The following is a 12991-nucleotide window of genomic DNA, read 5'->3' on the forward strand; positions in this document are numbered from 1 at the left end:
TTACCTCTGATCTCTGCTTTATGCTTATCCACCCTACAGATCTTTTATTCTATGAATCAAAAGCAGTGACAACCTGAGCTTTGAGAGTATCAACACAGGCCCCTAGCTATTGATGTATACCTGCATCAATAGCTATTGATGGTACCTGCATCTTAGTACCACCTATAATGTCAGGGCCTAGGGATACAGCCTTAGACATGATGAGAGGTAGGTGTGTGCTTTGGAAACAGAATAGAGCTCCATTTGGTTCCAGGGTGACGTCACCAAGATAGAAGCATGGGAGACCTGAGCCTCTGTCTCCCAACAAAGATCAACAATTAGCTATCTATGAACACAAATAGCTCTGGGAGAGGTCAGGAGTCTACTTAAGAAACTTCAGTAACAAAGTGGAACAAAAATAGCCAAACAAAAGGGAAGAAAGAGCAGCTTCATCTTGTCTGCATTGTCTCTTCCCCAGGCTTGCACCGCTCGGCACCAAGGGAACTTCCCAGCTAGACAGAGTCCCTCTCACTGGGAAAGAGATATCACAATGAACTACCAATTTCCCCACCCTTTCAGGGCACTACGTGAAGGACCCATTTGGTTTTCAGCCCAAGCTGAGATGTACAGAGACAGGAACAAGGAAGAAAAGCAGGGGCTACCAGGCAGTGGGAGTGACCGCAGTTCCCAGTGACCTGCTCTGCAGATGACCCAAGCAGCCTTCCTTACTGAAGAAACCAACAGGCACCAAGGACCCCTGTAGATTTCGCCCTACATGTTTCTACATCACAGATTGTCTGAGTCCCTCCCCAATCCCTCTCCCACACTTTCTCCTTTAACCTCCCCACCCCTGCCAGAGCCCAGGATGTGCACGGGCATCCGGCCCCTGCCTCTGTGGCTATGGAGTGCAAGATGCCAGCCTATACCCCCAAGGATGACCAACCTCCTGATGCAGGCAAATTTGGGCAGTGGGTGACAAGGGCCAAAGCTTTTCCATCAGCCTGAGGGTTTTGGTCTTAGGAATCCTTATCATTCCCAAGGTAAAGATGGATGGGGGAAAAGGGAAAGTATCAAAATAAGACACAAATACACATTTTAGAAGGAGGCCTTAAAAAGAGAGTTACACACACACACACACACACACACACACACACACACTCCTAATCTTTGCTTTTCCAGAGCATAACACTCCTACTTCTCTTGCACTGAAGCCACATGCACATCAACATAATATAACAAACACTTCTAATTTCAAGACCTAGAGTGAAACTAACAGGAAGGCACATTGTGCAGCTGACACAGGCTGGGGGAAGACAAATAGAGAGCCATTAAGAACTGTGCTTTAATTCGTGCAAATGTAATTAGGTTTGGAGAGTCATCATTTTATTGAGCAATCAAGAATCCATAACTAAACTTTATTCTGCATAGTTTAATTCTCAAATATGTACTGTCCTTAGAATATTTAGCTCCCATAACAAGGAAAGAGTTTTGGGGATAATTCTCACCTCACATAAATGAAAACCCAACTTAACTAACATGGTTAAATTATTCTTTATGAAATATATCACTCTTCCCTGGCTTTCAAAAGTAAGGATCCCTAAGTTTGTTGATCTTGTTCAGAAAACATAATACCACAAGCTTCTTGGTTTGAACATTTCATATTCATATTAACATGACTATCATATTTATAGAATCATAACTTGACATTTACACCAAGATGTTACTGATTTGCAGATACTGAAGGTAATTAGATTCACTAGTTATTTTTTAAATACTAAGGAAATGGCCAAAGAAAAATACTTTTAGATTTTAAATTATTTATGACCCCAAAACTTTTCAAATTTGTATTTTAAAAAAAAGATTACGTTTATTTACCTCCTAGACACTTTTATCACAACCCCCTATCCTGCCCTGACTGTCCAAAAAATAAAGACTTTATCTACATGGAACTGCCAAGTTATGCCAACTAAAATGAAGAGCCTGGTTTTTGCTCTGTGGATTGGCCTGTTTCACAGATTGCTGAGCTCTTGTTCATGGGAGCAATCCCCTACCAGGAGGGTTGTCTGGGGGGAGGAAGTGTAAAAGGACGAGACCCTCACTTCCTGCATTATACACAGCCCTGTGCTGTGTTTGTGTGTTGTGAACACTGCTACTCAAAGTGTGGTCTCCAGACCAGCGGCATCATTATCATCTCCTAGGAAGCTTGTTGGGAATGTAGACTCTCCAATCCCACCCCAGATCCACAGAATCAGGATTTGCCTTTTAATGCTATTCCCAGGGGACAGTGTGAGTCTCTGAGGAAATAAGGCTTTATTGTTGGTGTCATCAACTTTAAATAACTGGATACCTCTGTCTTGGAAGACAAGGAAAGCACTGGAAGGATAGAGAACTTTCAAATTCTTTCTAGACCAACTTCTTTAGTACTTCCCTGTATGACTCATAGCCACACTTCAGCAGATCTTAATGCTTTTCAAAAGTTGGAGGCTTTGGACATGATTTCAACAAAGGTGGCTAAAACAAGTCAAGTATCCAAAAAGGTTTGGCAGTGCTTGGCAAGTCTTCATGTGTTTTGCCTGTTTGTTTGTTTGTTTCGATTTGTTTGCTTTTTGTTCCTTGTTTTGTTTTGCTTTGCTACCTTAGTGAACCGTCCTCCCAGGGTCATCTGAAAACAGAGTTTCTGATTCCTCAAGGGCTGAAAAGCAGAGTTTCTGATTCCTCAAGGGGGCAGACGTTTACCACGATCCTGTAGCATGAAGGGTCTTGAAGGGCACCTCAGCCATAGGCTCAGCAGTGCAAACAAAAATATCTGAAGACTATCAATTATTCAATCTAGTTTTAATACTGGAATTGGCTTGGCTAATTTTTTTAGGAAGTGACTTAAGCAGTTGTAAGATGACTAGCCCAGACATTAAAAAACAAAGTGTTTTTATGCTAAATTAATTTCAGGGGCTAAGAATCAGGCTTGGATTTTGGCCCCATGTAGGATCTCTGAATTCCTTAGATTCATTTAGACTCTTGTCCCCTTGCTATGTGCTTCAGACAGTATCCCATCGAACCTTCCCCTAGCATAACACTTAGCACACTTTCTCATAATTACTTTTTCCTCATAGACTGTGGCCTCCGTGAACACAGGAACTATGACATATTCATATTTGTATCACAGGGACCAAGAATAATACCCAGGCACAGAGTAGGTACCTTATAATTATGAGTTGAACGAATGAATAAATGAACATAATTGACAGAGAAATGGTGGTACTGAAAGCAAGATAAGCAGTCTAAACAACTTACTTTCTAAGTATGAAATACTTATAAAAATAGATGGAGTATAACATCTTTAATTTAGAGCCCATTCATTCAGAATTTGTAAAATATATCTTTTGATTAGCCTATATTTTACGCTCTTGTGCTATCTGTGAAGAAGAAGAACAAGCAAGATGGGACAGATTTTATTGATTTGGCAGAATTTAGGAAGCATTCACTTATACGCTATTGATTAGTTAAATTATCACTTATGTTTAAACAGTAGGTCAAATACTATGAAGTTCTATGCACAAAAACAGAAATTTGACTAGTAAAGTTCCTTCCTCTAATGAGAAGAAATAAAATTTCATTTCTTTCAAAACAACAAAATTCTAATTAAGCCTCCCCATAACTGAGATTGTTCTTCCTCTGAGCAGTCAAATGTGGGGAATGTTTATTGTAAGTCGTAAGAAAAACAACATTTTCAACGTGAAGCAAACCAACACTTTGGTTCCTTGTGGAATTGAAACTTCTCCTTTGCAAGTTCATAACAATTGTCAACGTCTGTTTCATATTTTGGAGGCTTGAGCTCCAATAACCTGAATATGTAGACAAAGAAAAGTTGTCAGTTTCCGTACCAGTAATGTGAAGTGTGTTTTTGTTAGACTTCAAACACTTCTATCCTTTGTGAGTTAGGATCCCAGCTGAAAATAGACGGCACACTCAAACTGGATAACTGAGGAGAGCTTAGTAAAGGGACTGCTTTACAAAGACATGGTCAGAGTGAAGAAAAACCAAAGGGGATGGTGAAGCACCAGAGGCTAACAAAGTGGGGAGGCCAGCCACTGACACACCTTGTCCTGAAGGAGCAAAGGCAGGGGGCGGGGTAGGGGGGCAGTGATTCTCATCACCGGGAGAGAACTAGAGCTATAGCTGTGGGTCAAGGCTGCAGGCAGGGGCTGTGGCCTTCACAGAAGGAACGCAGCCACTGCCAACCCACTCCCCTGCAAGAAAGGAGGTGATACAATAAATGTTCTGACCTCACTTTCTTTCCACCCTTGGGTCTCCTGTTGGCGCCTCCCCTTGATCTAACCCAACAGGAAGCCAAAGGGCAAGAGAGCCTAGTTGATGCAGACACAGGGGCCAGCCTCCTTGGGCACAGAGAGAGCAGTGGGGGAAGGGGAGAGAGCGGATTTGATGGGTGAGACAGAGACTGTCCACTATGCATACCCTTTCCAAAACTCTTCCACTGCAAATAATCTTATTCATGAACTTATTTTGCCATACACATGCCTAAGAATTGATTGAAAAAAGATATGTATAACAACGAATTTTCCAATAACAATGACATCTGGCAGTTCCTAACATTATTTTCATAGGAGCACAAGATTCATTAATTCATTCACTCAAAGATACGGTAAAGGCAAGTTTTCTCTCTATCTCCCTGAAACCTGCTGAAATGAACTAAAAGAATGAAAAATTGGAAAGAAATATTGATCTACTATGAAACTAGCAAAGAGCTAAGATTCTCAAATCACAGACTATAAGAATTATCTGCCAAAAAGAGTATAAGTTTTATTAAATCAATGGACAACCCTAAAAGGTGATCTATACCTCTACACATCTCAGTAGGTTTTCAAATTTCTCTATAAGTAAGGAGAAAGTTCAGAGAGGCCCAGGGTTGCAATGGTGGGGCGTGGCATGGGCAAGTGACATGGGGGACATGGGGAACATCTGTGTGGAGGGGCTGGTTCCTCACCAGAGTGGTGCAGGAAGTGACACGGAGTCTTCTATCTTCATTATCTATGAAAGCTTGAAAACTTAAACACTAAACATAGATAACTAGTCTGGAGGCAAGAGATGTAGGAAAGAGAAGAGAATAACAATTACCTTTGCAGATGAATTGCCCCCTCCCCTTTGTTTGGGATGCTAAACAGAGTCAACCACGTAGTGGCACCTAGTAGCTGTCTGTCTCCCCACCCCAACCCACATACACACACACACATACACACACACACACACACACACAAAGTGAGCTGGGATGTCTGACCTGTCCGAGTGATCTGCTCACTCATCACGAGGTATTTTTAGAGCAGAAGACATTGTAGAGTTGTAAGAAATTTTTATGAGACAAAATATCTAATCAGAAGTCACTGTCCTCCCCAAACACTGCCCTTATCCTTGACACTTACTCTTGAGCAAATAGCAGTTTTGGCTAGAATTACCTCCATTTGGAAATGAGTAATAAATGCAAAGTTGTCAACATGCACGGATTCTATATACTTAACTATTATTTCTAAAAAGGAGAGGAGAGATTTACAAGCAAAAGGCAGATAAATATATTTCAGAAAAATGACACAAGAAATCAATGAAATTTTCAGATAAACTCTTCTCCACACGTTCAAAGAAATTAAGGAAAATATAAACCCTTTAAAAAATCAGTGCAAAATGAACTGGCAGAGTTAGAAAATAAATTGAAGATTTGTTTTCAACAAAAATAAATAACAACAAAACCATTACAGAAGTGAAAGCTACATTAGAATGAGCAAGGACTAAACAAATACTGCCAAGAAACAGCTACCTAGGGGACAGATTTTAAAATGTAACAAGAGCTCATGGAAAAGTCAGGAAAAAATGAAAACAATTCAAAATAGTTATGGTGGGGGAGTGAGTAATAGATGTACCTGTAGCAGATAACAAAAAAATAAATAAAATTCTTAATTGAAGGCCAGGAAGAAAATACCTTTATAAAAAATAAAGGAAAATATGAATCTTCAGTTCAAAGGAACATACCATTTTCCAGGAAAAACTGACACAATGACTTACAGTGAGAAATATCACAAAAAAGTTGCTAAACTTTGATGTTTAAAAATATTCTATCAGCATCAAGGCAAAAAAAATTGCCAGAGGAATTAATCAGGCTAGCTTCAGACCAGAGCAACAGTCAAGGCTGGAACACGATGGAACAATGTCTTATAGAATTGTAGGGGGGGTGGTGGGGGACATAAGTCTATAATTTTATACACATTCAATTTGTTTGTTCATAAAAGCAACAGAAAGGTATTCAGAATATAACATCCTTGGGCTCCACTTGAAAACAAAACCTTCAAACTGAACACTAAATCAACACAAAATGCTCAGGAAAGAGGGGGCCATTGGTGAAAGGGCTGGTGGTGACCTGGACTCCCTTTAGATCCAAGATGAAAACTAAGCCCACAAAGCATATTCCTGCCTCAGGACCTTTGCAACTGCTCTTCTTCTGCAATGGGTCACCCTCTCAGTTTGTTCAAGTCTCTATCCAAACTCTCAAACTCACCAACTCAGAAATGTGTTTCCTAACTACTCTATCAAAAGTATTCCTCCCTTGGGGGTGGGAAGGGATGGATTGGGAGTTGGGGGTTAGCAAATGCAAACTATTATATATAGAATGGATAAACAACAAGGTCCTGCTGTATAGCACAGGGAACTATATTCAGTGTCCTGTGATAAAACATAATGGAAAAGAATATTGAAAAGAATATATATATATATATATGTATAACTGAGTCACTTTGCTGTACAGCAGCAATTAACACAACAGTATAAATCAACTATACTTCATTTTTTTAAAAAAGTAACCCTCTCTCATCACCCTCCAGTGTCCTACTGGGTTTTACTTTTATTCTTAACATTTATCACTTCCTGACATTAACATATATATATAAAATATGTTCTCCACTATTAAATAGAAGCTCTGTGAGGACAGGACTTGTTTCAGATTTGTTCACTGCTGTAATCTCAGTGCTTAGAACAGTGCCTAGTACATAAAGGGCACTCGATTGAATGAACTGTGAGAATTATGTTTACAGTTCAAAACTGCAAATGTTAAAAACTTTGAAAATGTAAAACTCACAATATAACTGCAACAAATGGTAAATGGAAGGCTAAGTGATGCTCTCTCATTTCCTCAGCTGTCAGAATTAAGGAGTCAATCAAGTCTAAATTGGACACACTCTACAATTTAAAGAGTTCCCATGCTATGTTCTCTTTGCTTTTTGGCTCCCAGCCTGTTCTAGAGAAGCGTCTGGCAAAGCCTTTAGGTGTGGTATCAAGTTAGTAACTGCATGTACTACAGTTCATGCTCACAAACATACGCTCTCACTCAACCCAACAAGGAGGGTAGCCAACTACAATCACCTAGGACCCTCTTGGCTTGTGATCTAGATTTTCTTTCTCATTTTAAGTAAGATGCTCTTGTTTTATTAAAACCAAACATTCTCAGGAATAAATGACTGTGTTTTTATTTTAACTCAGTGTCATTTTAAATTAGTGATGTTGGCTTATTCAAAATGATCAGATATTGGCACACACAGTCTGGCTTTTTAAATTGATAATCTCACGCTTGGCTATGACACATTCATTTTAAATACCTGCAGAAGGAAAGGTGCAGAAAGCTCTTTGGTGGCTCCATGCACTTAGCCATCTCTGAACCACCATCCCCTCACTGCCAAAACTCCAGCCACACCTCCCTTCCTCCAGTTCTTCCAACTCTCCTGCCTCAGGGCTTTAGCACATGCTGCAGTCTCAGCCCAGAGTGCTTCTTCCCTCTACTTCTTACCTAGCCAACTCCTACTCATCCTTTAGATGTCACATTAGAACTCAGTTCCTCAGCGGGGCTTTGCTGACCCCTTAATCTAACCTATATCCCTTTTCTGTCATTTTCTCTGTGTTTTTTCCTTCCATGGCATTTATTGCACTATGTATTTATAGATTCACTTGTGTTTACTGGTTTAACATCTATCCCTTCATTAGACTACAAACTCCAGGTGATGAGACTCATGACTGTTTTCTTGAACAGTGCTAACCTCCACAAACACTTGTTGGTTACATGAAAAAATAAAAGAAGGAAGTGAATTTTATTCCCCTTTTTAATTTTTTCATAAACATAAATTGGACAGAGTAAGTAAGGAGAATTGAGTCCCTAACCCACGCACATTTAAGGAGTGTCCTATCTAGGATGAGATTTGGGGAGGGTTTAGATTGAGGGGAAGAACAGGATGTGGCATATGGGAAATTTCAAGGTAGGACAGGAAAAGGTGCTATTCTGAAAGGGGATATAAAGAGTTAAAAGGCTAACTATATTAATGAAGCAAAGGGAGTGGGACAGAGAATAGACAGACAGTTGGAAACTCAGGAGGTTAAATGGAAGGTGAGGAAGGCTTTGGAATGTCACACGGGAATGGGAAAGCCAGGGCCAGGTCCGTTGGGGAGAAGAAGGCTGGCTGAGGAACCAACTGGGATCCTGTGGAGGGAGCAGAATGGTGTGATGGGAAAGGCCTTTGTTCACAAGGAGTTCCAGGTGGGAGACGGGCACACCTGAAATAAAAGCTTAGCAGGGGATGGAGAGGAAAGGTCTGAGGAAGTAAACGTACAAATACTATACACTGTTACACAATTATTGAACTCTCACACTCTAAGTCTGGCAGATAGGTTATACATTAGAGTATTAATATTAATGTGAGACCGTAAAGATGGAAATTACTGCCCCAGCAAACAACCAGGGTACCCTTTAACCTTACACAGTGGGATAACTAGACCTACATTCAATCTCTTATAACAGACAGTTTCCACATCAAAATGGCAATGAGGAATGGGAATGGAGTGGGCCAGAGGCAAGTTGGCCAGCTTCTGCTATGTATTCCTCAAGCCTGCTGTGTCTTCTGGTTGAGTCTCTGCACCTACAATGGTATCTTAAGAATTGTGCTAGTCCTGTGCCCTTGGGTCATTGAGTTTCTGCATCAATTGTCTGAAAAAAAGATAGCTTGCTGCCAACCTGAGACCCCATAAAATGTCAATGGGAAATGCTGGAGACCATAGTAATAATAATAGATAATAGATACTATTTATAGACTATTGATGCTAGTTATTGAGTTTAGTTTGTGCTAGGTTGTCCCAAAAACCTTGCATGTATCAACTGGTTTAATCTTCACAAAAATCACATGAAAGAGCTGTTATTATTACTATTTCTGTTTCCAGAAATGAGGCCCAGACAGACTGACGTTATGCAGCAAAGTGTAGAAGGACTCAAACCCAGCAAACTGACTCCGGAACCTTAATCATTAGCTCCTTAAATTTGTACATACCTTACAATTTACAAATCTCTTTAGAAGAGATAGATTATCTGATCCTCTCAACATTTAAAAATGAGTAAGGGGGCTTCCCTGGTGGCACAGTGGTTGAGAATCTGCCTGCCAATGCAGGGGACACGGGGTCGAGCCCTGGTCTGGGAAGATCCCACATGCCGCTGAGCAACTAGGCCCGTGAGCCGCAACTACTGAGCCTATGCATCTGGAGCTTGTGCTCCGCAACAAGAGAGGCCGCAACAGTGAGAGGCACGCGCACGGCGATGAAGAGTGGCCCCCACTCGCCACAACTAGAGAAAGCCCATGCACAGAAACGAAGACCCAACACAGTCAAAAATAAAAACAAATAAATAAAATTTTAAAACATTAAAAAAAAATGAGTAAGGAACATCTTTATCTCCATTGTATAAATAGGGAAACTGAGGCTCAGAGACATCAAATTACTGGTGTAGGAAATCAATAGCACTAGGACCAGCCAAGGCAGAGGTTGAAAGCTACAACTTCTCAATGCTAAAATGCCACACCATCTCTCACTTCTGTTTTAGTAGTCTTGTTGGGGAGGATTAAATTGCATCTACACAATCAGATATGGGGGGGGGAATAAAAGCTGCATCTAGGGTTTATGGGGTTGGCATGAAAGTCCTAATACCTGAAAACAGGGCATTATCTCCAGGCTGAAATATGATTTCATACAGCGTCAGTGTCAGGGAGTATCCGTGGGAAGAGAAAGGAGGAGGAGAAGCTGACCAAGTGAGCAGGTATCTAATAGCTGGCTCCCAAAATGACCCCTTCTTGGAGCCTGTCGCCTGTCAGAGTGGCTTTGCTGCGGCAGCAACCTGGGAGAGTGACCAAAAAGCAACGCAGGGATGCAAAGGCAGAGGAGAGAGGAACACTAGTCCGAACGTGCAAGGGAGCCCTTTATTGTGTCTTTTCTGGTTAACGCCCCTCTTGCCTTCATGCCCTCTCCTCCACCCCTCCCATGCGGTGCCCACCGTACCAAACGTTGTAATTCAACCCCCGGCTGCCAGTCCTAGGGTTCTGTCTCTTTTCTCAATTACCCCAGGAACAAATCAATTATTTGGAGGTCCTCATGGTTTCTAGTAGCCAGGGCATTGCAGCTCTGGCTCATATTACCCACTAACTCATCATCCTTCCATTACACGCTTCACACCCAGCCACATTTGCTTCTGATCCGCAGTGACACCCCCCCACACACTCCTTTTTTTTTTAACTGCAGTCCAATAGCGCTGACATGGTTAGGAATCGGAAGTAATGGCTATTGCGGTCAACTCCCTGAGTAGCGGAAGCTTGAGGCAGGGACGGGGAAGCCTAGAACGTGCCTCTCTCCTTAGCAACATCGTCCCCTCCCGAGGCCCTGCTGGCCAAGGGGCAGCGGCCAAAACCACGCATCCCGGGGCTCCTACCCCTTGGCTCCTGCCACCGCGGCTGCTGCTATGGAAACGCCAGGCGTACACACCGGACTGAAATTAAACACTCATCCGGGACCGGGACCGGAGCCGGGGTCAGCCTGCTGCCTCGGTCGCCATAGCAACATACGGAGGGGAAGGCAGCGAACCGAGCGCGCTGCGCGGGATACTCACTCCATCGCGGGGCTCCGGGCGGCCGGGCGCGCTGCTGCGGGGCTCTACGGCGCTGCTCGCTTCTGCCGGAGCCGGGTGCTCTGGTCGCGCCGCGCGCGAGGTGGAGCCGGGAGCGTCTCCCCTCCCCGCCCGAACCCCCTCCTCCCCTTGAGGGTTGAAAGTGAAAGCTCAGGCTCTCTCAGCTCCCAGCCTGCGAATAAAACGGGAAGCAATTGGATAATGTTGTTCGCTGGGCACTAGACAAGCCACTCCACTTAAGTGTTTGGGGAGGGAGCGCGCTGGCAGCTGCGCGCCGGGCGATGTGGCCACCAGCGTGCAGGGCCCCGGCGCCCGAGGCGCCAGGTGCGCTGGCGGCTCCCCTGGGACGGGCGGCGCGGCCCTGAGACGCCGGGGACTGGTGGGAGAGGGAGGTGCGCGGCTGCGGCGGGTGGCACAGCCCACAGGGCGCAGGAAAACGATTGAGTCATTGGCAAGGTTGCAGCTCGGAAGTTCCAAGAGGAAGAAGCATCTGGCCTCTGCAAATAGCAAGTACTGCCCCCAACAGGCTGGGCACAGGTTCGGAAACGCAGCTGAGCCAGCTAAGTGGGCATCCATCTGAGTTTCCCAAGGTAAACTCCAGCTGCGCTGCGGCGCGTTAATGCGGTGTTCCATCACTTTGGCTACCCCACGCCCTTCTTATCACTCCACGTTCTGCGTATTCCCGCCTGCCAGAAAGATACTGCCGAGCGTTACTTTCCCCAATTGGTTCTTTGAAAACAAGACATACTGAATATGGTTTCCCAAATTACCACTGCCCCACCCCACGGTTATAAGCCTCCCTGGGGCATATATTCCCTCCCTACACCCGCTCTGAGAATCCTCTACTCCTAACGGTTTCCCGAGTGGGAACCTGGCTCCCCATCCAGGGGCCCTGCACCTGCTGCAGTGAACAGTAGATGGGACAAGCTTCAGGCTTTCACTGTATCTTACTGCCCGGCCCCTCTGTGAGGAGGTATCTGCTAGGTGCTGAGGATGCAACCCTAAGCATAGGCATCACGGTCCCTGTCTTGGTGGAGCTCACAGCCTAATGCAGAAGGACAAAGCACAGAGAAAGAAAAAAAATAAACATCATCACAGGCTGACGATATTGCTGTAAAAATTAAGTAGTAAAATGCTGTGATGAATGTTTTTAAATTAACTTGTGATGATTACACAACCCTTGAATTTACTATAAAGTATTAAATTGTACATTCTGGGTAAATATAATAATTGTATTTCATTATGGCAGTTAAAAAAATATGGAGAATCAAAGGGAAGAGGACCAGCTAAGGAAAGGTATTCAGGAAAGCCCCCCTGAAGGGACTGGCATGAGAGGGGGAATTGCTAAGACATGCAAGCCACAGGGGAAAGGGCATTCCAACCAGCCATCAGCTTGTCTGGTGGCTCTAGATGGGGAAGAGCTCTACACACTCAAGGGACTGAAAGGAAACCAGCGCAAAGCGTTCTGGGTAGATTCACTCCCTTCCTTTCTCTCTGGAAAGTGAGCCACAAAGTCAAACCCAGTGAAGATTCACAGAGATATTTTGTGGAAAGAGATTATAGATCTTCTCCAGGTTTCCATTCAGAGAATCCAGTGTGAATTTGGAGATCAGAAAACCCTCCCTCAGCCCATGTCCCTCTGCAGCTACCATCCTATCTTTACTCTTCCCCTTCATAGTCAAGCCTCTTTAAAGGATTGCCCATACTCACCATCTCTACACCCTTACCTCCTATTTACTCCTTGCAGCATATATAATTAAGTTCAGCTGTGAGTAATCAAGAGGCTTAACCAGGAAACAGGTTTGTCTTTCTACCTCTTGTAAGTTCAGAGTCCTGGACCAGTTTAGCAGCTCTCAAAGAGCTAAGAGACCCAGACTCCTCCAAAATGTTGCTCTTTTATTTGTGGTGTCCCTTCCTAAAGTCATTTCATGATCCAAGTTAGCTGCTTAGGCTCCAGCCACCGTGTCTGCGTCCCAACCAGCACAAAGGTGGAAGAAGCAAAGCAGAAGAGGCAAAGGAAGCGTACCA

The 12991-nt window shown here is 43.5% G+C and overlaps 1 protein-coding gene across 7 annotated transcripts in view; it reads right to left on the reverse strand.

Moving 5' to 3' along the window:
- Positions 1-11049, reverse strand: part of PALM2AKAP2 (PALM2 and AKAP2 fusion) — a gene marked incomplete at its 3' end in the record, with an annotated part of 497367 nt that extends 486318 nt beyond the window's left edge. For all 7 annotated transcript variants that reach the window (XM_082655999.1, XM_082656001.1, XM_082655998.1 and 4 more), the window contains exon 1: positions 10946-11049. In XM_082655999.1, the coding sequence (XP_082512125.1) occupies positions 10946-10950 (5 nt within the window). In that variant the 5' untranslated portion in view covers positions 10951-11049. The remainder of the gene's footprint in view (positions 1-10945) is intronic.
- Positions 11050-12991: the final 1942 nt, after the last annotated feature.

Source organism: Grampus griseus, assembly GCF_964374135.1.
Source record: "Grampus griseus genome assembly, chromosome: 6".
In the NCBI taxonomy this organism is placed as follows: Eukaryota; Metazoa; Chordata; class Mammalia; order Artiodactyla; family Delphinidae; genus Grampus; species Grampus griseus.